The following is a 27,521-nucleotide window of genomic DNA, read 5'->3' on the forward strand; positions in this document are numbered from 1 at the left end:
AATTCCATGATCAATCATTATAATCACCTCCATGCATATACTTCAACTCACTTGCCCATTTCTCTTATCATTATACCCATTTGGTAAAATGCCCACCCTGCGCTTTCCTTCTCTACAGCTACACTCCCAGAGCTGAACATGGTTGGAGAAAATTGGCTAATTGGTGTCATTTTATTTTTTTCATTTTAATTTTTTTTAGAGCCAAGGTCCTGCTCTGTCGCCCAGGTTTCCGTGCAGTGGTGCTATCATGGCTCACTGCAGCATCAAACTCCTGGGTTTAATCAATCCAACTGCCCTAGCCTCCCAATTAGCTGGGACTATAGGCATAAACTCATAACTACAAACCTCAGTTAAGCCCTGCGTGTACTCCAGCAATCTCATTACATTTCTCCAGTCCCTTCACTTTCCCACTTTTCTGGACAACCATTTCATACTTTGCATTCTGTCCTCAAACCTCACTTTTTTCCCTGTCCTCATTCTCAGCAGATGATCTTATCTCCAATTTCACTACGAATATAAGCAATCTGAGGATAATTTCCATTTAACCACCTATCTTCTCCTGTGCCCATATACTTTACCTTCTCTCCTATTACAAAAGCTATCAGGCCACCATCTAAGGCTAGCCCCTCCAGTTATGCATTAGATTCTAAACCCTGTAATGTCACTCAATCAAGGTCTTTGCTTCACTAGTCCCCGCCTCCCATTTCCTGCCTCAACAGGTTCTGCTCCATCAGTATATAGACATGCTGTTCTTTCTGCCATCTTCAAAACAAAACAAAACAAAACAAAAACACCTTTCTTGGTTGGGCATGGTGGCTCATGCCTGTAATTCAGCACTTTGGGAGGCTGAGGCAGAAAGATTGCATGGTTTCAGCTTGGAGACCAGCCTGGGCAACTAGCAAGACCTCATCTCTACAAAAAAATCAACTGGTAATGGTGGCTGCACACTTGTGGTCCCAGCTACCCTGGAGGCTGAGGCAGGAGCATTGCTTGAGCCCAGGAGGTTGAGGCTGCAGTGAGCCGTGATCACACCACTGAACTCTGGCCTGGGCAACAGAGCAAGACTGTGTCTTAAAAAAAAAAAATCCTTTCTTGATTCCACTTTACTCTGTACCTTCTACTCTATTTCTCTCTTCAGAAAAAGTCCTTTAAAGAGTTGTCCATATGTGTTGCCTAATTGCCCTCCTTTTTCAAAAAATCCTTTAAATTGAGATATAATTCATATACCATAAAATTTACCCTTTGAAAGTATACAATTCAGTTCTTCAGTATATTCACCAAGTTGTACAACCATAGGGTTTTCATCACCACCAAAAGAAACCTCAATCCATTAGCAGTTATTTCCCATACCCCTTACCCTCAGCTCTGGCAACCACTAGTCTACTTTCCGTCCGTATAGATGCACCTATTCTGGACATATTCTATTCATATACATTTCATATACATAGAATCATACTCCAATTGCTTTTAAACCTTCTGTAATCAGATTTTTGCACCCATTCCTCTTCCCAAACTGCTCATTGAATCAGGGTAGCCAATGACATCCATGTCGCTAATTTTTTTTTGTTTTGTTTTTCTGAGATGGAGTTTCACTCCTGTTGCCCAGGCTAGGGTGCAGTGGTGCGATCTTGGCTCACTGCAACCTCCGCCTCCCAGGTTCAAGCAATTCTCCTGCCTCAGCCTCTGGAGTAGCTGGGATCACAGGTGCCCGCCACCACACCTGGCTAATTTTTGTATTTTTAGTAGAGATGCGGTTTCACCATGTTGGTCAGGCTGGTCTTGAACTCCTGACCTCAGGTGATTCACCCGCCTTGGCCTCCCAAAGTGCTGAGACTACAGGTGTGAGCCACCGTGCCCGGCCCCATGTTGCTAAATTTAATGGTGGTCAACTTTCGGTATTCATCTTATTTGACTCATCAGCATCTGATGTGCTTGGGTTCTCCCTCCCTTGGGAACATCTTCTATATTTGGCTTCCAGAACACCTCCTGGTTTTCCTTGAAACTTCACTGGCTGCTTTCTCAGTCCCTTTTTCCAGTTACTTAGAAACTCACTGGCCTGTAAATGTTGGGAATCCCCACGGCTTTCTCTACCTACCCAATCCAGGGTCTAATCATCCTTCTTACTACCTCCTTTTACCATCCTAGCACCACTCAACCCAGCATCATCTCTTGCTGTGGATAATTCCAATAGCTTCTTATGTGGTGTCTCTGCTTCTATCTTTGCCCTCCTACATACAGCCTATCCTCAAGTCAGGGTGATCTTGTTCTCATATAGGGTGGTTCATGTATTCTTCTGCTCAAAACCCTGTAAAGGCTTCCATCTCATTGGGAGGTAGAATCCCAAGTTCACCCCCTTTCCTCATTCCCCATTTAGAGCCACACTGGCCTTTATGTTCCTGAAACCTACCAGGCATACCTACCCCAGGGTCTTTATATCTTCTGTTCCTTCTGCCTAGATCATTCTTCCTAAACATATGCACAGCTCTCCCTCATGTCCTTCAGGTTTTCACTCAAAGATTACCATCTCAAGAAGACCTTCCCTAACTATCTGATTTAAAACTGCAATATCCATCTCACCCCCAACATACATAACTACTTTCCTATTGTCTTTTTTTCACAGCACTTTTCATTATTTATCATACTATATTATTTGTTATTGTATATCACCCCCTACTAGACTGTCATTTAACGAGCAGAGAATTTTTATCGGTACAGCTCAACATTAGGTAGTTCCAGGGCCCAGCATTGTGCCTTACATATAGCAGGTAATCAACAGTATTTGTCAAATGAATGAACTTCAGGAAATGGCACTATCATCTACCTAGACACATAAATAAAAAACCTGGGTGATCATTACTTCTTTTTTCCTTATCCCCCACATCCACTCCACCAGAAGGCTCTACCAGCTCTACCTCCATGTAGAACAGCACGAATCTTTGCCCATAATTCCAGTGACACCACAATCCCTTGCCTGGTTATTCTGAGATCCATTATATTAGTTACCCTGCTTTCAGTGTTGCTCCTCTACAAGCCATTCCACATGTAACTTCCAGAGTAAATTCTTAAAAAAAATGTCAGATCATGTCAATCTCCTGCTTAAAACTCTTCAATCACTCCCCGAGGCACTCAGAGTGAAATCTAAACTCGTTAACAGGGCCTAAGAGGCTCTGAATAAGCTGAACCCTGCCTGCATTTCCTACATCATCTTCCACTGCCCTCTTCTATGCTGACTACACTTTAGCTACACTGGCTTCTTCTCTGCTTTTTTTCCACCAGTAGTTTCTGCACTATCTATTCCCTGCACCTAGAATGCTCTTTACCTGCCTGGCTCAATATCATCATTGCAGAGCCACCTTCCCTGTTTACGAGGTCTAAATCAGAAGCCTCCAATTCTAACCTATTCCCACCCAGTTTTATTTTCTTCATAGTCTCTACCATAATAAGTCTACCCTCACTTGAATGTAAGTCCAAGAGAAGAATGCTTTCTTATCTGTCTTATTCATTACTGTACCCCAATGCCTACCTAGAATAACAACACACAGTAGTTATTATATATGTGATTTTGCATATACACTTAAGTGAATTAAAGAAGTAGTTATTATCACCTTCTTACATATTAAAATACCCACATAGGCTCAGCGATTAACCTGCTTCGGTTATACAACTGGTTAACAACAGAGTCAGGAGTAGGAGTTATCTAACGGAATTACATGGACTCTCAACTTAGCACTTTCTTTGTGAATGGCTATACAACGCTTTAAGCATCTCAAAGCCTTGCCTATGTTACTTAACTTCTTGTACTTGTTTCCTACTCTTTATTTCCATTACCTTGATCCTTGGAGAGGCTCTCTCTACTGGTGACCTATGCCACTGAGATTGTCATGTGTTAAAAAGCACTCATAAAATATATACATGTGAAAATCTGCGGGAGGAGGGAAGTGAGAAGGGCAATGAAAAAATGAGTAATTGTGTTAGCCACTGAACAAATCACAATCTGGTAGAAGCACAAACATGTAATTGCAGCAAATGCCTAGCAGAGATACCTGTTTAATGCCTGTCTGATAAATGGGTGTCTGAAGGAAGCACCTGCCAGATTAATATATCAAAAACCACTTTCGTTTTGTCGGTACTTGGTTCAAACACCCCTAATGTTCACAACTTATATGAGGTCAGTACACAAAGCCCATCACAATGAGGGCCTAATTTTTCAACCTAATCTTTTCCCGAAGCAAATTCTGACATCCGAGTCATGCCAGTCTCCGGCAAGTTTGAATCCTGGCTTAACTACATATACTAAGCTCCCGAGTCTGTCCCTTGTGCTTGAGAAATCCTCCCCCTTTTTCCTGGCACAGTCCAGGGTACACAGCCTGCTCTCAGAAACGGACGTCAATCGAAAGCATTCTAACATACGATTCATCAAGGGTTACCGACTAATTCAAGTTTGGGATTTCTGAAAAGAGGCTGAGAAACCCGCGTGGAAGGTGGTGGTTGGATGCGGCCCATTTCTCTCTCTCTCCACCTCCGTGAGGTCGAAGAAAAATATCTTAAAACAAAATGAGGTTTTAAAGGTGTTTCAGCGGCAGCAGGGTCTACAGGGCAGGTAGAAAATCCGAAGGGGCAACAGATTTTCAAGAGGTGGGAAACGAACCCTAAGGCATGTCCCTTCCCCAACCCCTTCTCTCCTCTGGAGGGACCCCTGAACCTAACAGAAGAATAGGCGGCGAGCCTGGATCCCAGCCCCACTCCATGCTTTCCCCCACCGGCGTCTCAACCATCCACTATCCGGCCTCTAACGTCTGCCGCGCCGCACTCCCACCTCCTCGATGTAGGCCGGCGGGTCTCGCTTGATTAGATTCTGTAACTGCGGCAGGTTGCTGGGCAGCTTGTTGTTGTTTCTGCTGGACATTTTGGCTGCAGACAGGCTTCGCGGCGAGCAGTTTTAAAAAAACTCAGACGGCCGGCACCCCGCAATCCCTGCCAGCTGCAGCTTGGACTCGTGTTTCCGGGTATGACCGGAAATAGGGCATGGGACTCTAGGCAGGCGGCACCTTAGCTGTTCCTAAAGCGAGCTATGCTACGGAAGCCTCAGAGTGTCAAAATTACTCTCGTTGCCAAAATACTCTGTGGTGTATCGGAGAGCCAGCCACCCCCGTCCCGCCACTCGCCCTTAGGCATTTGCTGCTACTACTGCCTTGCGTTTCTGAAAGGATCTGAAATGTAAATTTTTTCACGTTTGTTAGCATATGTTGTCATCCCGACACCCATATGAAGCACATAAATGAGGATTAATCGTTTATTTTTAATCCCGCAGTCTAGAATTAGAAACTGACGCCTGTAATCCCAGCACTTTGGGAGGCCGAGGCGGGCTTGAGGTCGGGAGTTCGAGACCGGCCTGATCAACATGGAGAAACCCCGTCTCTACTAAAATTACAAAATTAGTCGAGCGTGGTGGCGCATGCCTGTAATCCCAGCTACTAGGGAGGCTGAGGCAGGAGAATCGCTTGAACACAGGAGGCGGAGATTGCGGTAAGCCGGGATCGCGCCATTGCACTCCAGCCTGGGCAACAAGAGCGAAACTCTGTATAAAAAAACAAAACAAAACTGAAAAGAACCGTGGAAGCTAGATAGCACTATTCCCTTTTAGAGAGGAGGAAAAAAGAGCAACGAGGTTCATATAAGTTAATGTGTATGATTTTAGATATGTTTTTATTTTGGTTTTGGTTGTTTGAACTTAGCGTGACCCATACAAGGGAAAAGAGTGTTAGATAAAATGTGATCATGTTGACCATTAAGAAATGCAATTAATCGTTAAAATTCAACCATCGTTATAAGCTTTGTAAGCACTCCTCAGTCAGAGTTTTTAATTCAGATCCTGGTAATTCGAAGAGGAAAATACATTTCTACAATCTCAAGGTGTAAAAAATCAGTAAGGGTTGAATGAATGAGGTAGAGTGTTGTGAATTAGAGAGAGAGAAAAAAAGCCTAATTACCCACCCTGTGCCGGGCACTATTCCAAGCACTTGTATTAACTTATTTAATCCTCCCTCAGAACAGCTCTCTAAAATAGGTGCTATTGTTATCTCCATTTTACAGAAGAGGAAACAAGCTCCGGGAGGTTGACTGCCTCAATTCATAGCCTGTGAGGAAGATGAGATTTCAATCTAGACAGTCTTGATTGTAACTATATGAGAAAAAACATAGCCTAACAGCTGGTAGCTGGTTGCTGGTCTGGCAAAATAGCCAGACAATAGCGTTCTGCTTAACCAAAGCAATTTTATGGAACGCCAACCTCATCTGTGACCATGATAAAATTAGCCCCAAACAAAACAACTCTGTAATCCACCTGCACACAAAATAAAGAATGCTCCACAAACCATGTTATTCAGCTGCTTTTGGAGAATGACTTATTTATTAATTATCAAATCAGTTACCTGTGAAGTTAAGAAATAAATGTAAGCAATAAATCTTTTTTAAAAAGCATAGATTTAAATTAAAATTTTTTGGCTAGGTTGTTTTAGTGAGAGCATAAAAAGTATTCTTAAAACAAAATCTGGCTAAGTGTGGTAGCTCAAGCCTGTAATCCCAGAACTTTGGGAAGCCAAAGTGGGAGAACCACTTGAGCTGGGTAGTTCAAGACTAGCCTAGGCAATATAGTGAGACACCATCTCTACCAAAAAATTGAAAAATCAGCCAGGCATGGTGGCACAGGCTTGTGGTCCAAGCTACTCAGGAGGCTGAAGCAAAAGGGTTGCTTGAGCCCAGGAGGTTGAGGTTGCAGTGAAGCACTGCATTACAGGTACTTGAAAATGTCTGGTAGATTGAAACAATAGCCACAAGTTTGGTGTGACTAAAGGTTGGGAGGCAGGGTGCAGCAGGGAAAGAGCTGAGAAAAATGAGATGGGAGAGGTTATATTGTTTTGATATGAAAGGCTTTAATTGCTATTCTAAGGAGGGCATATAGGTCAGTTCATTTTACCTCCAGCAGCATGGAAGGCAGGATTTGTTTTTGATAAATGAGAACTCTAAAAGAGTGACTAACTGAATATATATTTTTAAGATGTTAAATAATTTGGGTATCTAAGTCCAACATCTCTGCTTCCATGTGAAATCCCATCCTTTATTTCTAAAATTATAATGTATTTATTTTATAGCTTTATTAAGATATAATTGATGTACAACAAACTACCTAGTGAACAATTTGATAAGTTTTGACATATGTATGTACCCATAAAACCATCATCACAATCAACATAATGACTATATCCATCATCCCCAAAGGTTCCTTGTGCCTCACCACCCCCAGACAAACACACATCTGCTTTCTGTCACCAAAGATATGTCTATGTTTGCTGGAATTGTATACAAATGGAATCATACAGTACCTATTATTTGAGGTCAAGCTTCTTTCACTTAGCATAATTATTTTGAAATGTATCCATGGTGTTGTATGTATCAATAGTTCACTCCTTTTATTCCTGAGTAGTATTCCATCATATAGACATATCACAATTTGTTTATCCATTCACTAGTTGCTGGATATTTGGGTTGTTTCCAATTTTGGCTGTGAACATTCGTGTTCAAGTCTCTTTTTAAGAGATAGGGTGTTGCTCTGTCACCAAGGTTGGAGTGCAGTGGCATGATCATAGCTCACTGCAGCCTTGAACTCCTAAACTCAGCCTCCCTAGTAGCTGGGACTACAAGTGGTGTGCCACCATGCCCAGCTAATTTAAAAAAATATATTTTTGGCTGGGCTCAGTGGCTTACGCCTGTAATCCCAGCACTTTAGGAGGCCGAGGTGGGTGGATCACAAGGTCAGGAGATCGAGATCATCCTGGCCAACATGGTGAAACTCCGTCTCTACTAAAAAATACAAAAAATTAGCCGGGCGTGGTGGCGTGCACCTGTAGTCCCAGCTACTTGGGAGGCTGAGGCAGGGGAGTCACTTGAACCCAGGAGGTGGAGGTTGCAGTGAGCCGAGATTGCACCACTGCACTCCAACCTTGGTGACAGAGCAAGACTCCGTCTCAAAAAAAAAAAAAAAAAATATATATATATATATATACATATATATACGTATATATAAAAGACAGGGTCTCACTATGTTGTCCAGGCTGGTCTTGAATTCCTGGCCTCAAGTGATCCTCCCCCCTTGGCCTCTCAAAGTGTTGGGATTACAGGCTTGAGCCACCATGCTGTGCCATCAAGTCTCTATGTGGACATAAATGTTCATTTATCTTGGTAAAATGTCAGGAATAGAATGACTGGATCAATATGGTAGGTTTATGTGTAACTTTTAAGAAACTGCCAATCAATCTTTTGCTTCGACCATTCCACTGAAATTGTTTTTTATCAAGATCACCAATCACATCAATTTTCATTATTTACCTTAACCTGCAACATTGGACACAGTTGGTCTCTCCCTTCACCTGGAAACATACTTGGTAATTGACCTTTAACTGGTCTGTCTGCATTTTTCCCTTACCCTCTTACACTGTATTTCCATGTAGTGGTCAGAGAGAGCCTTAAATGGATCAGGTTATTCTTCCAGCTTCCCTTCTCACTCAGAGTAAAAGCTGAAGTTCTTCAGTGGCATAGAAGGCTGTTATGAACTGCATGATTGTGTCCCCCCAAATTCATATGTTGAAACCCTAACCCCCAATGGGATGGTATTAGGAGGTAATTAGTTCATGAAGGTGGAGTCCTCATGATGAGATTATCATCCTTGTAAGAAGAGACACAAGAAAGCTTGTCTCCTTTCTCTCTGATCTCTGCCATGTGAGGATACGAGAAAACATCTGTTTGCAAATCAAGAAGAGTGCCTCATCAAATACTAAGATACTAGATCTGCTGGCACCTAGATTTTGGACTTGCCAGCCTCCAGAACTGTGAGGAATAAATGTTTGTTGTTGCAGTCATTGAGTCTGTGGTAATTTGTTATAGCAGCCCAAAACCTTATATGATCTGACCCCACACTATCTCACTGGGCTCCTCTCCCATCACTCTCCCCTTTGCTTACTCTGCACCCCTTCAACCCTGCAATGATCCCCTAGCTGCCTTAAATGTGTCAAGCTTCAGGCCTTCACACTGATTCAAGTGCCACAAGCCTTGCTCTCTCATTGCCTTCAAGTCTCTGCTCAAATGACAACTTATTAGAGATGTCTTCCCTGACCTCACAGCCCTCTGCTCACCCCACACTCCCTTCCCCTGCTTCATTTTCTCCATAGCCCTTATCCGTCTCTGATATATCTTATATTTACTAGTTTAGTTGTTTATTGCCTGTCTTTATGCACTAGAATATGAGCTTAATGAAGACTGTTTTGTTCATTGTCTATCCTGTACGCTTGGAGCAATGCATGCATATAATAGGTAATCAGTTAATATTTGTTGAATGCATGAATGAATGCATGGATAATCTCTAATGACTCTTCCAATTCTTCAACTGTGTGATTTATTAAAGCAGGAACTTAAAATATCTTGGACATATGCAGACAAAATTTACCTGAAAATCAGTAAGTGACTAATGTGTGAATCCTTGTTATTACCTTTCTCATTAGAAACCAATGATATTGACTGTGTTCGGAAAAGCCAGTCATGTCTTCATCCTTTTCTGATTAAAATATATTGTTTTATTATTATTATTATTAGAGACAGGGTCTTGCTGTGTCACTCAGGCTGGAGTTCAGTGGCACAATCATGGCTTACTGTAACCTCAACCTCCTGGGTTCAAACTATTCTCCTGCTTCAGTCTCCCAGGTGGCTGGGACTATAGGTGTGCACCACCATGCCTGGTTAATTTTTAAGTTTTTTTGTAGAAATGAGGTACTGGGTGGGTGGGTCTGGCTATGTTGCCCGGGCTGGTCTCAAACTTGTGGGCTCAAGTGATCCTCCCGCCTCAGCCTCTCAAAATGTTGGGATTACAGGTGTGAGCTGCGATGTTTGGCCTATTGTTTTAAAAAACTATTAGATTAGCCACTAGAGGGAGCTCATGCTTTTCTTGTTAACAGGAAAGTTACATGATTTGACATGCCCACAAACTCAACAGAAATCTCACAGAGAATTCTAGTCCTTCTCAAAGCTAATTTAATTTTTGATTGTATTTTCTTTCTTTCTTTCTTTCTTTTCTTTCTTTCTTTTTCTTTCTTTCTCTTTCTTTCTTTCTTTCTCTCTCTCTCTCTCTCTCTCTCTTTTTCTTTTCTTTTCTTTTCTTTCGACGGAGTCTCACTCTATTGCCAGGCTGAAGTGCAGTGGCACGATCTCGGCTCACTGCAACCTCCGACTCTCTGGTTCAAGCGATTCTTCTGCCTCAGCCTCCTGAATAGCTAGGATTACAGGCATGCACCACCACGCCTAGCTAATTTTTGTAGTTTTAGTAGAGATGGGGTTTCACCATGTTGGCCAGGATGGTCTCGATCTCCTGACCTCGTGATCTGTCCGCCTTGGCCTCCCCAAGTGCTGAGATTACAGGCGTGAGCCACCGCACCCAGCCTTTTATTGTACTTTCTTCCTCCTCTCTCTCTTTTACAGCTTTATTATGAGTTTTCCCCACAAGCCCATGTATTTCTTTGCTCCCGTGGGCAGTGAAAACTTTTGGCCTTTCCTCTGGACAAATCTATCAGGGTTGATAGATTTTGTCATTGGTACAGGCCCTCGCTTCTCGTCCCCCTCCACTGCCTCTCTTTTTGCTGATCCAAGGTCCCCAACATTCTCCCTAGCTGCCAGAGATCATTCTTGTTTCCCCATTATTCAGAGAAATTTAGCTTAGTTTTGCTTTAACTTCCATACCATCAAAAGTCGTAGACCCGTCTCTCCCTAATCAAAGGCTCCATACAAAAGAGACATCTGCCCTGAGGTAAATTCTGAGGCTTTCAGTATTGCAGAAGTGATTGCTGGCATTTCTTTTTCTAAGCAACACATTTTTTTCCCTCTCTGTTATATAGTTTATTTTGACATGTATCCTCTTACCTAATAGATTGTGATTTTTAGTTCTTCATTCCAGAGGAAATGCAGGTTGTCTACTCCAATGGTTAAAGAAAGCTGGTGGTAGATGGCTGTACCTACTTGGTCCTATACTCTACCAGAAGGCAGAGGCCAAGACTTAGTTCTCTGGAGATGGAGATACCAGCAAGTCATTCCTTCTTTTTTTCTTTGAGCAAAACAAATTCTTTATTAAAACAGTTGACTTGAAACAGTATATTATATCTAAAGGAAGAGGTTTTTTTAATCTGTATAGCAGACTTTTAAAGAAAGCAACTAGTTATGTATAACTTGACACCTTTCCCTCTAATATTTTGTCAGTTTGCCCCAGTTCATAATCTTATTAATGGACTGAGATTAGACTGTTCCTTTGTGATTTATTCATCTCCTTAAAATGTAGGGTCCAAAGTTTAAAGTTCTCAGGAGGTAACTTTTTAAACATTGGTTTAAAGTTTAAAATTCTCTCCTGAGAACTTTAAACCAATATGGATATCAAAATGCCTCAAGTGACTTCTTGGCTTGTGATGACTTGGGAGCTAATTCCACTCCCTGTTAAGAAGTGTTGCCTGTTTTTCTTTCTCATTTAATTTCATCTTCTCTCTATATAGGCCAAAAACGAGACAGTACCTAAAGTATCTGTGATTGTAGTCTCTCTTTATCTTCCTTTCCAATAAGAAGGCAACTTTCCAGTTTCCCAGTAAGGATAAAGCAACTACAAATAGCTTTCTCCCAGTTAACTGACCTAGAGATTGCTAGCATTTATTTATTTATTTGTTTGTTTGTTTAATTTATTTTGAGACAGAGTCTCACTCTGTTGCCCAGGCTGGAGAGCAGTGGCACGATCTCAGCTAACTGCAACCTCCGCCTCCTGGGTTCAAACGATTCTTGTGCCTCAGTCTCTCAAGTAGTGGAGATTACTGGCGTGTGCCACCACGCCCAGCTAATTTTTGTATTTTGAGTAGAGACAGGGTTTCACCATGTTGGCCAGGCTGGTCTCAAACTCCTGACCCCAAGTGATCCAGCCACCTTGGCTGGGATTAAAGGTGTGAGCCATGGTACCTGGCCACTAGCATTTAAATTCATAAGAATAGTTTACAGATTAAATACGTCTGAGTCTTTTATCCATTGCTCTAATGTATAAAATTTGTTCAGGCACAGACTGCTTTCTAGTATAGCAAAATAATTGAAGATTTTAATCATAGAACAATCCTTACTAGTTAAAGTCATTTTATGACAGGGCGTGGAGGTGGATATCAGTGTGGCCAGGAACATTCTGGGATGGAGTCATGGGAAAAGTGGGACTTGAATCATGTGTGGGTGGGAGTCAGATGAGTGGAAAGTAGGACAGGGCGAATAAAAGAATGAGCAACGCTGAGGGCAGAAATGAGCATGAGATGAACATGACAAGGGTAGTTGAAATTGATTTGGAAAAGGCCTAAAATGAAAATTTAGGGTGAAGCATATGTCAATCAACTAAAAAATACATATTAGGAGCTTCCTAAGTGCCAGGCACTGCTCTAGGCATGCAGTAGTGGGGAAGACAAAGTTTCCATGGTCAAGGAACCTAAATTTGTACATGTGGTAGGGTAGGAGGGAAGATATAAGTACACACATTATTTTAAAAGGTAATTTCAGATTGTGATGGTTTGATCATTATATCTAATCATGATAAGAGAAAATGAAACAGACTCTAGCCACCAGATTTTTAAAATTGTGTACCCTTCTCGTTAAAATTAGAACAGCCATCCCATCTATGTATGTTTTGTTCTCTTGTTTATATTAGCATTATTAATATGATCTTCCACAGGAATTTCTTAGCAGGAGTCTTTTAGAGCCACTTGCCCATTTTGTGAAGGTTGGCTTAGTGAGCACTCTGTCATGTAATCCTTAAATCCCCTTAACTATGTGCACATAAATGGAAACTCATGTTGCAGTCTGCAGAAGGTGAATGACTGAGTGAGGGCACATACCAGCCCCTCAGTTGTGGAGATCTCACCTTTTCCTCAGGAAATTAGCACATGACAAATGATTTACAGTTAATTTTCAGTTCTTTCTTATTTTTTAGACAAAAATGTAAGTTCTAAATATTTTCATCAACTCCATAAGGTACACACACCAGAACCACTACCACTACCAAAGAGAGTCTGGGGAAAGAGTGGTTATTTTACTAAGGGTCGTAAGAGAAGGGGACTCTGTGAAGTGACATTTAAACTGAGACTTAAGTGATGAGGCAAGAACCACCATGCAGAGAAGTGTGTGTAGGCCCAGGTGTTTCAGGGAAGCAGAGCCACTATGAGTATTATGAGGATAAAAATTTACTAGGGGATTCAGATCTCACAGATGAGAGAGGATCTCAGGGAGTGAACATCTAGAAGGGAGAGTCAGGGGATTAGAGGAAGAATCAGTGACTGGTCCATCAGAAGCACTGGAACAGTTGGACAAATAGAGCTTGTGAGAAAAATCCAAGAAGTTAAGCCTGTTCAGCGCCAAACTGGGGCTGCTAGGGTCTATGGCTCCGAGCTGTTGCTTCTGTGTAACTACCGCCTCTGTGGGTCCACTGCCAAATATCTGGGTCGGGGGCCTGGGACCATCACTGATCATGAGGCCAGCAGTCCTGAGCATAAGCTGAACGTGGAGGAAAAGAGCAAGGACAAGCTGGGATCCACTGGCTACCAGTGTGTCTGTCAATATGTCTAATCAAGATTAAGGGTGACTCCTTCACTTTTGATTTCCAAATCTCACATGAGTTCTTTGGCTAACTATAACCTAGAACCACACAGGGAAGGAGATTCTGGGAAATGTGGTTGTAAGACTAACCAAGTTGATATAGTACAACCCAGAACCACAGGGAACAAAAACCCCAGAAGGCAATGAATTCGGTGTGCTCAAGAGACATACAGAAAAAAGGTGATGCTGAGGCTCAACAAAGGAGGGGAGGGTAGAGGGAGCATGACCAGAGAAGCGTGCAGATCCCAGCTTATGTTAGGCCAGCTCATGGTATGTTTTGACTTAATGCTAAGCTGCAGGATTTTAAGCAAGGTGGCAGCATTCTGTAAGTTATTTTTTTAAAAGATTATTCTGGTTGTCATGGAAGTTAGGGAAGCAAGAGAAATGTTGAGAAGAAGAGCCAACAGGGAAAACAGCAGGCTACTGAGGTAGCCCAGGAAAGAGACAATGATGGCCTGGACTAGGATTATAAAATACAGATATTGAGAACTGGTCAGGAAGCCTTTTAGTCTCATTTCTCCAACATGTTTTTTCAGTGCTGGAAACATTTCTCTCTATATGAGATGTAGGATCCATCTGCTGCAAGAAAGATGCAGCAGAGGTAAGTGGTTAGGGAGGATCTGGGACAAACATTGAGGACTTTCTCTGCACCAAGACCTATGCTGAACCTGCTCCTCACAACAATCCGGAATGAGGAAAATGATGCACTGGGAGGTTAAATATTATATTTTAACGAGGGTCACACAGTTAATAAGCAGTGGGCCCCTGATTCTAACCAGGATATCTCAGAATCCAGGATCTTAGCTCCTTCCAGGGTCCTGTTGCCTCTCAGGTGAAGGCCCTTGTGAGAATTCATCTCTACCATTAGCAGCTGTTATCTGCCCGAATATTACACCTGTCTGGCCTCTAAAGCGTACATCAAGTGTACAGGCTGATGCTCTTCGTTCCACTCTCAACCTGCTTAGAGACTCCACGCTACGTAATGCCTCCAGCCCAAGTTTCCTGGACCCTTAAATAATTCATTCAGTGTTTGGGTCTCCATCATAACTACTTGAGGCTTTACAATATTTAAACATATACAATTTTAGGGATAGAAAAGAAGACGTGTTGGCTTCCTGGGTACACACCTCATTGGAATAGTGTTACTCTTGAGGATTAGGAAATACATTGAATTCTACATAATGCTTTTTTTTTTTTTTTTTTTCACAGAGTCTCACTCTGTTGCCCAGGCTGGAGTGCAGTGGCATGATCTTGCCTCGCTGCAACCTCCGCCTCCCGAGTTCAAGTGATTCTCTTGCCTCAGCCTCCCAAGTAACTAGGACTATAGGTGCATGCCACCATGCCCAGCTAATTTTTGTAATTTTAGTAGAGATGGGCTCTCACCATATTGGCCAGGCTGGTCTCAAATTCCTGACCTCAAGTGATCCGTCCACTTTGGCCTCCCAAAGTGCTGGGATTGTAGAAATGAGCCACTGCGCCTAGCCCCACATAACTCTTTTAAATCAATGTTGTTGTAAGGCAGTGTTGTCATATTTTCCCTAGGTTTTTTTTCCTGTCCCCGATGGGCCCTTTAAAGAGCTTTCATGTATTATCTCAACTAGTGTTACACTTTATTTGAGAGAAAGCTGAAAAGTAAGTAATAAGGACGTATGAGATTTACTATTAAACATTCAATAGTTGAAGGGTACATTCAACACAAAAAAAAATCAAGATCTGTTTTCTGATTAATGGTCTATTTATTGATACCATTCTATTTTAACAAAGAAAATGTTTTGAATTACAAGGTATACAAGTCAATACTGTTTTGAAGTTAAAAATTATTTGCTTTGAGAATATATGTGTGTATGTATATATAAGATAAATGATTATAACATGTGTGTGTCAGTGACAATATGTAGTCTTTGGTTGTTAGTTATATACTGTCTACCTGTGAGATGCAAGGTAAGTGGGTCACAGACTCTAAAATTTATGAAACACTTAGATTTTTCAGGGAAGTTACATGGAAGGAACTAGGGAGTTTCATGATAAGACGTTCAGGTGGGATCTCCACTGGACAGCACTCTAAATCATCAGCAGTGTGAGCGGTGATACAATTTGGGAAAGTGAGTATAGGTTTAAATTCTGGCCACAGACAACCTCTCCTACACAATTCATTGAACCTCCTCTGGAAGGAGGTTTCCACGACCTGCAGAGGCTAACTGGGCACCAATCATGCCTCCACTAACCGACTTGGCTGCTTCCTCTAGCACTTAGTACTTCACCATTCCCTTTCTTCATGGAAGATGGTGTGGTAATTGATAATCACAATACAAACTCTGAAACAAGTAAATGGACAATAAAACTCATATTTCCCTAAAATAAGTTTTGATAAGGATCTTCGTGGCTATCTTGTTAGATCTTAGAAAGCTGAGGCTTATTGAGAAAGCCCTTTTCCTTCGGGAAAAGGAATTTTTGTATGGTTGGGAAAAGGTTGGTCACTGGCTGATCTATAAAGTCCTTTTCATTGTAAGATTATATGATTTTCGGTAAACTGTGTATTTTTTAAAAACAGTCCAGAATATCCGCAAGTGTTTTACCACGTGCTTCTTATTGTTGGAGAAGCTGAGCAAACATCCTGTCATAAAAAGACAAGGATGTTGCATCATCCCTGGTCCCTGTAGTGAGTGTCCTGAAGATAATAAGTAAGAGGTTACCAGAGGCTAGCCAACATGGAGTAGCCAGGAAAGAACCAGCACCTGCTCTGAGTCAATGGTCTGATTGCCATCCTGTCCATAACAACATCAATTAAAAATTATTATAACCTAGTTCCACAGTATTATTAAACACTGTGGAAGAAACAGGGAAATATACTGTGGCTCTTGCCCTCAAGGAGCTGACAATCTGGTTGGAGAGATAGGATAAACACCCAAGAATTAGTTAACCATTGGGCGTTCACCCATGTGGTACTGAACCAAGTGAAATAGGAGTTTTAAGATAATTTGTGTGTCCAAAAAGGTTTATTTAAGAGGCAGGACTTGAACTAAGCTGGATTTAGTGAGGATGAATTGGGAGAAGAAAGCATTTCTGTGGGGTGTTGGGGACAAGGTGAGAAAGGAGTTGATCAGATAAATCAGAGCATATGACAGGTGCACTGGAGAGGAGAAAGGCACTGAACTGTGCTAGGATGGAGAAGAGCTGACTTGAATGAAGCAAAGGGGAAAAAAAAAAATAAAGTGGTCAGCCTGAGCGGGCAAGATGGAATCACATGACTTCCAAAGCCAGAAAGGAGGCTCTGAAAGCCACACACTGGTGATCTCCAGTGGTGATACCCAACAACAAATCAGCATGAATCTCTCAGACACATTGTGTGTGAGGCCTGTAGGCTGATTCAAATACAGAGGTTGATGGCCACAGCAGCTTGGTGAGGTCCAGCTCAATTTCAAACTGCTTGGCTCACCAGCATGCTAACAGGCTTAGGACTTGCTGACACATGCCTCAGATACTCTATGGAGGCTGCAGTGCGTGGAAGCCTAGGGCTGCTCTTCCAGGCAGCTGTTGTGAGTGGGATGTGGTTGTGTGAACATCTGTGTAGACACGGGTATTACTAAAATCACGGCCTTAAGCATGATGAAATTCAACTGGTGGGTGGTAGAAGAACAAAGACAATCATAGCCTCTAACAATTCTTAACGTTTGGATTCTTAAAATCAACTTTCTAACTTTAGTTACAATTTCAGAGTAATGTTTTAAATTTTCTAGTCAAATTAACAAGCCTTTGTATTACATGCCATCCTCCTTTGGAATGATCGCGGTATAATTAAAATAGAACATTTTTAACACAGAATACTTATTGGTGAAGTGGTCTCTTATGTAGTCTTCTTTTGACGAGAACGTTGAGATTTTCGAACTTTCTTTTTTTGATGTTTTTTCCCATTCTTTTGCTTTTTCTTTTGGCTGACCTGTGAGAAGAAGGGGAAAAAGGGCAATGTTTCTGAATCTTACTATTTTTACTTCCTTATATTTGGACTCTCCTGATCATAGTCTCATACCCACATAGTCTCAAAACCACGTTAAAGTCACTTCACTCTCAGAGGGGCTCCCTTAGATTCTCTCTACTTTGCTCACTTTGAGGAGGAGGCAAGAGCCTTCAAACTGGCTGTCTTTTGTCTATTCTTCTGGCTTATTACATTCTCCTGGCAAGCTTGCTTACCACTCACCTGCCCCAGCTACAACCCTCTGAAGCTGGCACTATTATCATCCATGTTTTACATAGGAGGAGGCTGAGTTCTGGAGAGGGTGACTTTCCCAAATCGGACAGCTAGTATGTGGCAGAACCTCCAGTCTGTGAGACTCCAGAACCCAATCTCCCACCCACATATTCTGTGGCTCTCTTCAAATCCAACTCCTTAGTATGCCATGCAGGATTCCTCCCACTTGGTCTTGATCTACTTTTCTGCCTCAGTCCCTTCACTCTCTTCACACAAACTCCAGCCACATTAATGGAGGCTCCCTGAACACAGCAGCTTCTCTCATGATTCTACTCTTCTGCTCATGCTGTCCTTACCTTCCTGGCAAATTATTTATCCTTCAAGACCCAAATCAAATGTCACCTGACATGAGAAATCTTCCTTAACACTTTCTCCTGTCCCATTCCCCCAGCAAAGTTAAGTACTCCCTCCTCTATGTCGTCAAGATTCTTGTGCATACTTTTATATTTCTCACATTGTACCATAATTATTAGCATATGCGCTACAACAGGAAGGGACTATACCTTATTATCTTTGTATCCTGTGTCGACCATTCAATTCATTACATATTTATTGTATTAAATAAGGACAAGCTCTGTACCCTCAAGGAACACACATTCTTCCAGTGGGAGACAGAGAGGGGATACTATATGAGGGAACCTAATTTTGTCCTAGGAACAAAATAGAAGCACCATAATTTGAATGAAAAATGTATTCTCAAAAGTTATGTATTCTTATAGTGTTAATGAAAAAGCAGATTCTTTGTCTTCTAAAGTTAATTTCTAAAAGAAAGAAAATTTTGATCCTCCTTTTCACCAACCTGTTTCTCCCACTTTTTAATCAGTTCCTTCACATCTGCTGAATCTGGGTTTAGACATGTTTGATCTCCATTCTTCAGTGTAGCACTGCCAAAGAAATAGCAATGAGATAGTTTTTTCTCATTAATAATTTAAATGCTTTTTCTCAGAAATAATGAAAATCAGTATGAATTTTGCTGAATTTTCTAATGAAACTACTTTAAATTATTTCCTAGGACAAGATGAGTCATTGGTTGAATTTTTTTTTTTTTTTGAGACAGAATCTCGCTCTGTTGCCAGGCTGGAGTGGTGCGATCTCAGCTTACTGCAACCTCTACCTCCTGGATTCAAGCGATTCTCCTGCTTCAGCCTCCCGAATAGCTGAGACTACAGGCATGCACCACCACACCCAGCTAATTTTTGTATTTTTAGTAGAGACGGGGTTTTACCACATTGGCCAGGATGGTCTCGATCTCTTGACCTCATGATCTGCCCGCCTCAGCCTCCCAAAGTGCTGGGATTACAGGCGTGAGCCACCACACCCAGCCCTGGTTAAATTTTAAAAATTACTTACAGTAGACTGTCTGGAAATAATTTAAATATTTCTTTAATTTTTCTGTATAGTCTGAGAATAAGAGTAGTCAAGGATGATTTATAAAGACAAAATATGCACACATCCTTTAACCTAGCAATTCTAATCTCTAGAAAGGAAAGAATTACAGACACAATACTGCCACAAGAAGTTTTATTTCAGCAGTAAAAATTTGGAAATAATCTATATTTCCAACAACAATCCTGGTCATATAAATTATGGTTTATCCATATGATGAAATACAGTTTGGCCATTAAAAATGACATTAGGTAAAAATTACATTATTAGAGATTTACTGACATGAGAAAATGTTCATGATATAGTGTTAATGAAAAAGCAGATTACAAAACAGTGTATAGTATATGATTTAATTTTTGTGTTTATATATGTGTATGTAAATACATATCTATGTTATGTGCACACGAAGCAAGTAAGGGAGATTTAGAAAATTGTATATGAAGGGGTTAACAGTATTTGTCACTCGAGGGTAGAATTATGAGTAATTTTTATTTTCTTCTATTGTGTTATCTGCATTAAACATTTTGTACAATAAACGTGTCATTCTTGGGGCCTAATCTACCAGAAATTCCTTGCATTTTTAAGGAGAAGAAAAGAAAGGAGCTGCCCAAATTTATGGAGGGGCTAACCATCTGATTTTTAAGTGTTTCTATGGGCAAGCACTCCAAGGGTAAAACTCATTAAATTTAATGTTCTTGCCAATAAGGTGCATGCATGTTAGCTGGGTTGTTACTTACATGATTTCAATTTTCTCGCAGGAAGGGCTTGGGGCAAATTGTTTAAGGTCTTTCAAGGATTGTGGGTGGATAGTCCCTTGGTTGGTGCTGATGCAGGAACAGCGACCATTCCTCATTACTGGGGTTCCTGAGGGAAAGAAAAAGATAGAACACATCAGTATAGGCCAATGTTTCAGTTTAGGTGATCTATCAAAATGATACAATTGACTGAGTCATGATTATTGCTATCATTTACCGAGTGCCTAAAAATCATCACCACAAACCTTTGAAGGAGGTATCATCTCTATTTTATACATAAGGAAACTAAGGTTCAGAAAGATTAAGAACAAAGTCATACAGCTTTTAGGGAGCAGGGGCAGGGTTTTAGCCCAGATCTCTCTCAGTCCAAAGACGTTGCTCTTAACTACCACACCGTATGTCCTTGGGAGAAAAAGAGACTTTCACAATATTTAATAAATGCCTATCACAAGACAAACAGATAACTAATTCATATATGCTATGCTGATCACAGTTTCTTAAGCAACTCCTAAACCATCTATTATTTATTATCTGACCTTAGGGAATGGAACTGGTGTTGGTGTTGAATAGAAAGCACTCCTTTGCAACCAATCACCACTTCCATCCTCATCCTCTCTCCTCCCCACTGCCTTGCTTTTCAATAGTGTTTTAAATTTTTGAAAACCCCTTAAAATACATTATCTTAATTCTTAAATTCATATATTTACTTGGTACTTATTGTACTATATGCCATACATTGTGTAGCAGTCAGAAAAGGTATAACTACAAAGTTCTATTTTACAGATGATGAGGAAAGTGAGGTCTAGAAAGATTAAGTAATTTGTCCAAGGTAACAAAGATAGTTAGTAAATAGATTAAGGACAAATTCTGTGATTATTGGTTGGATCCTTAATTGGTTAGCCACAGATATACTTATCAAAAAACAGTATCACGGAGAAGAAAATAATTTAGGAGATAGAGTTCTCATTATTACCCAGTTCAATGAACATTCATTGAACACTTACTAGGAATTCACACACCTAGACTACAAAGACTTGTGTTTGACTTGGCAGATCGAAGTTATGAACTTTGGATAACTGGTCATGTCACTGAGAAGCTTTTATGACTGACCAAATATTACTCTTCAATGCAGGCAGAACATTCACCTTTATCTGGCTAATCAAGATTCTTTTACAGTGAATCACTTCTCTTACTTTACAACCTAACTCACAACCCCTTACCTTGCACTCCAATCAGAACCAGCAAGATGATGCCCAAGAGGAAAAGAACACCACTTTTCTCCATAGTGATAGAATGGAGCTCCAAGTCACTCCTGTATTGGATTTTGAGCCTGAGAAATTCTTTAGAGAACACATTTTGGGGATCATATTTATTTAGGATATTCATTTCTCTCCTAAACTCTGATTGGCTAGTATCTTTAGCTGAGCTAACTAAATTAACCACAAACTTGATTGTGCTGGGGGAAACCCTAGTCTCAGATCCAAGGGAATTTCTGCATGTTTTTATTTCCATTTCACATAAATGGGTGGTTTATAGTAAGGGATGGGAAACTAGCAACACTGATAGCCTTTGGCACATTCACAGCTGCTCACCTGTGTGAAGAATAGGTTATATAATGAATATACTAATGTTATACAACAAAGGTTGGAGATGTGGTTTCCAGATGGGAAATATTAAAGTCCAGATAAATAATATACTTTTCAAATTCCCTTACTATTTATGGCATATCCTTCTGTATAATAGATGGCTACATTGATATTTTCTTATATTGCCCATCTAACAACTTAAAGCACCTTAATTTCCTCTGGGACCAGGTCATTTTCTACTAGTGGTAAGCTCATTCTGTATCATTCCTGCTACAGTATTATTTTTTAAATTAATAGATTGGTTAGAATAAGGGATCAATTGCATGTAAGAGACCCAAATTAACAGTGGCTAAGAAATGCAATAAAAATGAAGATAAATAGCTGGGACCTAATTAAATTAAAGAGCTTTTGCACAGCAAAAGGAACAGTCAGCAGAGTAAACAGACAACCCACAGAGTGGGAGAAAATCTTCACAATCTATATACCTGACAAAGGACTAATATCCAGAATCTAGAATGAACTCAAACAAATCAGTAAGTAAAAAACAAACAATCTCATTAAAAAGTGGGCTAAGGACATCAATATACAATTCTCAAAAGAAGATACATGAATGGCCAACAAACATATGAAAAAATGCTCATCACTAATGATCAGGGAAATGCAAATCAAAACCACGATGTGATACCACCTTACTCCTGCAAGAATGGCCATAATCAAAAAATCAAAAAACAGCAGATGTTGGTGTGGACTTGGTGATCAGGGAACACTTCCATACTGCTGGTGGGAATGTAAACTAGCACAGCCGCTATGGAAAACAGTGTGGAGGTTCCTTAAAGAACTAAAAAGAACTACCATTTGATCCAGCAATCCCACTACTGGGTATCTACCCAGAGGAAAAGAAGTCATTATTTGAAAAATGTACTTGCACATGCATGTTTATAGCAGCACAATTCACAATTGCAAAATCATGGAACCAACCCAAATGCCCATCAATCAATGAGTGAGTAAAGAAACTGTGATTTATATATACACGATAGAATACTACTCAGCCACAAAAAGGAATGAATTAACGGCATTAGCAGTGACCTGGATGAGACTGGAGACTATTATTCTAAGTGAAGTAACTCAGGAATGGAAAACCAAACATCATCTGTTCTCACTGATATGTGGGAGCTAAGCTATGAGGACACAAAGGCATAAGAATGATACAATGGAGTTTGGGGACTTGTGGAGAAGAGTGGGAGCGGGGTGAGGGATAAAAGACTACAAATAGGGTGCAGTGTATACTGCTTGGGTGATGGGTGAACCGAAATCTCACAAATCACCACTAAAGAACTTATTCGTGTAACCAAATAACACCTGTACCCCAATAACTTATGGAAAAATAAAAAAATAAACAACAACAACAGAAAACAGTGGCTAAGATAGAAGCTTATTTCTCCCGGAGAGACGTAGGTGGATTAGCACTTGGATAGTGGCTCTTTCCCATGAGGTCTTCCAGGCTCCTCCTTTCTTGTGTTGTCACCATCTCTAGATTGCTGCCCTCATGCACATGGCCAAAGGTGGCTTGCCACCATGTCCAATTTCCAAGTATAGGATGATGAGAAGGCAGAAAAAGGGCATGTCCCTCCTTTTTAGACATCCTAGAAGTTGCACCCATCATTTTCTATCACCTCCCATGGAGGCAGGCCTTAATCACATGGCTACACCTAGCTGTAGGGGAAGTTAAGAAATGTGATCTTTATTTTGGTTGACTAGCTAAAGATTGGAGATTTCATTATTGTAAAACAATGTTTCTCAACTTTTTTTTCATTATGGACTCAGCACTGCACGCGCACCCACACACACACACATTTCACCTTGCTCTGAGAAAAAATAAATTAAAATGAACTGAAAACTAAATTTAATTTCTTCCTAAAGAGAGAAATCAAATGTTAAGAAATAAGATTTTGTTGGGTGAGGTTGAACTCTGGTAGGCCACTAGTAATTGTAATATCTAAGATTTTTTAGCTCTCCAAGAACCAATTTTTGTCCCCCTTGGGAGCAATTTACCCCTCCTCCCATTGACAATGCATGCGGTAGAATTGGAGGAAAATGGATATTAGCATTTCATGTCACATGGTGCACATTTTTTGACTGACTTCTATACAGATTATTAATACTTAAATGGAATTACAGAATTCTTTTTGAAGAAAACATGTGGTGACCATTGATACAGCTTATCCATTTGCTCATGCTTAATTTTGGTACTGACTGTGGCAATGCATAGAGTGGAAATAGGTTCACGTTCCTGCTTTACTACTTAATGACTGTGTGCAAAATACTTAATTTTTGTGAGCTTCATCTCCCTCATTTAAGAAAATTATTAGACCTTACAGGGTGTTAAGATTAATGCCAAGGACGGATTGTCAACTGCAAAGCATCACAGGGCTAGTGGCTGTTCTTTCCAGCAAAGAAAGGAGGATGGAAATTTCTTAGGATAAGAACTAAGGCCCAGCACTGTTGGTGCTACCCACCTTTCTAGCCTCTTCTTGCACAGCTTTCTGCTCCCATCACTTTGTCTTCTCTCAGTTTTCTTTTCTTTTCTCCTTCTCCTTCCCCTCTCCTCTTCTTTTCTTTCTTTTTGAGACGGAGTTTTGTTTTTTTTTTTGCCCAGGCTGGAGTGCAATGGTGCAATCTCAGCTCATCGCAACTTTCGTCTCCCAGGCTCAAGCGATTCTCCTGCCTCAGCCTCCCAAGTAGCTGGGATTACAGGCACCCGCCACCATGCCGGGCTAATTTCTGTATTTTTAGTAAAGACCGGGTTTCACCATGTTGCCCAGGCTGGTCTCGAACTCCTGACCTCCAGTGACCTGCCCGCCCTCCCAAAGTGCTGCAATTGCAGGCGTGAGCCACTGCACCCGGCCCTTCTCTCAGTTTTCAAAGGGGACAATGCTCCTTCCCATGGCACTGTTTTTGCTCATGCCATTCTTCTGCTTGGAGCGACTGTGCATGCTCCTCATTCCTGCCCTCCTGCATAGTAGTTACTTACCATAGTTACCCAGGCCAGCATCATTTCCCTGGGAAGACTTCCCTGAACCCCAGAGGGGCTCTCATCGCACACTTGCAGAGGCCTTGCTGAGCCCGCGTCCGCGGCAACGCTACGTTTCCCTGCAACCCTATGGTTAACATTTCCTTCCACCACTAGGCAAGGAAGGCCTGCGACGGTCCCCGTCTGAGCATGGTGCTGAACACAGTGCCTGGCACCCACTAAGCACACACTAATGAGGGAAGGAGCTGGGAGCTGGCTCGGCAGGTCTGGAAGTTGGACAGGGACTGCAAATGGCTGCCTGGCTCCAGGAGCCTCACACGCGGCGACCTCAGCCGGGCCCAAGGTGCGTGTACTGCGCATGCCCAGCCAACTGGTCTTCCAGAACCTTCTTCAGTGAGGAGGTTATACCCGGAGGTCTCAACGCTCGCTGTTGCTGCTCGTGTTGCCGCTGGGTACCTTTGCTGCCAGTGCTGATCCAGCCGGAGGCGAAGAGAAGCACTTTGGGGGCGAAAGGTAGTGCTTGTGCCTTCAGGATCCCTCCTCTCTGTCCCCTGAGCGGCCCGCAGCCTCCCCAGCCGAGATGGCCGTGCTTTTGGGGATGGGTGGGAAGGTTCTCAGCGGCGGTGGCCATGAGCGAAGAGGCCCGTTTTGCAGGTTTCACACGAGGCTTGGGTGAGGCCAGCAGGGAACGACGGCCCCAGAAGGGCCAGGGCACTGGGCTTAGGGGTAACCCTGGGCCGTGGGCTTCAGTGACTTGGAAAGAGGCCCTTCGGATAAGAGAAATGAGGTATTGGGGTCAGTTGGGAGCCACTGAGGCCAGATCTTATTTATTACCCAGAAAGGGGCTAATTTTCTGAGACAGCAAGCGGAATGGGAAGGCTTCTCTCGCCTGATCCTGCTTCGTGGTGAAACTGTTCTGCCATGGTAGGATAGGGGCCCCTCCGAGCAGGCTGGGGCCGTTGCGCCCAGCTCAGGCCTGTCCAGACACTAGTTTCCTGGGCTTCGCTTAGGAACTTGTCATGCAAAGTCTGAGAGCAACCACATTCTCTCAGGAAGCAGGCAGCGGGAAGGAGAAAATCCCATTGATCGTTGCATTTATGGCTAGACAAGGCTTTTAGGAGAAACAGAAACCTGATGAGAGGATGTTGCAGGCTTTTCTCACAGCGCTGGGAATGGAGCCAAGGATGATTTAGAGTTGAAATCAACAGTTACCAATTCCTTTTTGGACAAGAATTTTAACTTCCTGTGCCTTGAAAAATTCCAGTTCTGTGTCCATAGGGCATCCAAATGCTAATGTAACCCCAAAGAACTTTACAAAGCGGAATTCTTAGTTTTCACAGGTGTGGCCCAGCCTCCCCCTTGAATCTTTTTGGTTGTGGAATCGGGGTGTTATGTTTAATTATCCAGTGTGACTGACTCTGTCGCAGGGACGATAAGAGCCTTCCCTTTTTACTTGTGAGAGGAGAAGTTTCTCTCATAAAGAAACCTCCAGGCCTGTTTGAATTTCTCACAGTGTGGACTTCCCCTCCTCTCGGCAGCTGTTGTTAGTATTAAACTGACTAGAAAGGGGTTTATTTCTTGAAAGTCTTAGAAGCCCCAAGAGAATATTCTGATTTTTCTTTTTCCCTCTCCTCTCCCCACGCAGGGAGTCATTCCTTCCTTCCTAAATAAGACATGGTAAGTTACATGCAGGCAAATCCTAGCTGTGGGAGGTTTTATATCCTGTCTGCATCTAAGTCACTAAGAGAAAGGATCAAGTTCTTCCTTTGCTAATCTTATTATCTGGCTTCTTGGTTTATATTTCTCATGTAAAACTTAAGGACTGGGTTAGGTTTGTGAATAAACAGTTTTGAGAGAGCACGTTAAGGACATGATGTAAAGGACAACTTTTGCAAAATGTTGACAATAGCAACATTTTTGCTCGGTGACTTTAGGCAAGTCAGCTTGTAGTCTGATGATATGTAACAATAGTCATTAAGAAGCTGCTGACTAACCTGAAGAAAAATTATCCTGAAAAGAAAACATGTTTATACTTAAAATATCCATATTTATTTAAAATGTCACTTTAAAATTGCCTATGTAAGTAATTTTACAAGAAAAAAATCCACATTCCTAAAAATCTTCATTTACTGTTTATCATTCATTTCATCCACCAAACTTTTATTCTTATGGTTCTAGACTCTGAGGTCACATATATGAATAATGATTTCCTCAAAGAGCTCACAGTTCAGTGGGGGAAAACAGCATGTACATTAACACTTATTATAGAAGAAGTGGTATGATAAAGGATTGTACAGAATAATTGGAGGTATAGAGAAGTGCACAACCCTGGCTGATGGGTTCAGACACAGCTCTCTGAGTTAGGTCTGAAAGGGAGAATTGGCTGGAATTTGTTACAAGAAGAAGTTGGGGGAATATTCTAAGCAAGAGGCGGGAGAAGGTATGCCAAATTTGAGAAGCTGCAAGTACTTTAGCAAGGGTGGACGGTAGAGTGAAAAACGGAGTGGTGAGAAATTGGTCTAGAAATGTGGCAGGAACAAGACGATGAAGTGCCTTGTGAGTCTCTATGTGGGGAGGAGACACTGCAGAACTTTAACTAAGGGAATAACATGAGATTTGTACACACACACACACACAGCTGTATATACATCTGCCCCTTGTCACCAGTCTTTAATCTTATTTTACATGAACATTTCATTGTGTCTACATAGTTTATATATTTGTAAAATGTTCTCATATTTCTAGCCTCTTCATTCTCAGTTCTGTGTATTTGAGTTGTTTCCAATAATGTCTCAGTAATACAACAGTGCTCTTAC

The 27,521-nt window shown here is 41.5% G+C and overlaps 2 protein-coding genes across 2 annotated transcripts in view; both read right to left on the bottom strand.

Annotated features, from left to right (window-relative positions):
- Nucleotides 1–5,125, bottom strand: part of SDAD1 (SDA1 domain containing 1) — a 41,157-nt gene extending 36,032 nt beyond the window's left edge. Inside the window, exon 1 of the mRNA XM_054485980.2 lies at nt 4,817–5,125. Coding sequence (XP_054341955.1) covers nt 4,817–4,906 — 90 coding nt within the window. The 5' untranslated portion in view covers nt 4,907–5,125. The remainder of the gene's footprint in view (nt 1–4,816) is intronic.
- A 10,097-nt stretch (nt 5,126–15,222) lies between these two features.
- Nucleotides 15,223–21,432, bottom strand: CXCL9 (C-X-C motif chemokine ligand 9). The gene is made up of 4 exons (XM_054485982.1): nt 21,309–21,432; nt 20,071–20,197; nt 18,747–18,831; nt 15,223–17,638 (listed from the first exon to the last, which is right to left on the bottom strand). The coding sequence occupies exons 1-4, from the start codon at nt 21,370–21,372 to the stop codon at nt 17,546–17,548; spliced, it is 369 nt and encodes a 122-aa protein (XP_054341957.1). The 5' UTR covers nt 21,373–21,432; the 3' UTR covers nt 15,223–17,545.
- Nucleotides 21,433–27,521: the final 6,089 nt, after the last annotated feature.

This window comes from Pongo pygmaeus, chromosome 3 (assembly GCF_028885625.2).
Source record: "Pongo pygmaeus isolate AG05252 chromosome 3, NHGRI_mPonPyg2-v2.0_pri, whole genome shotgun sequence".
NCBI classification, from domain to species: Eukaryota; Metazoa; Chordata; class Mammalia; order Primates; family Hominidae; genus Pongo; species Pongo pygmaeus.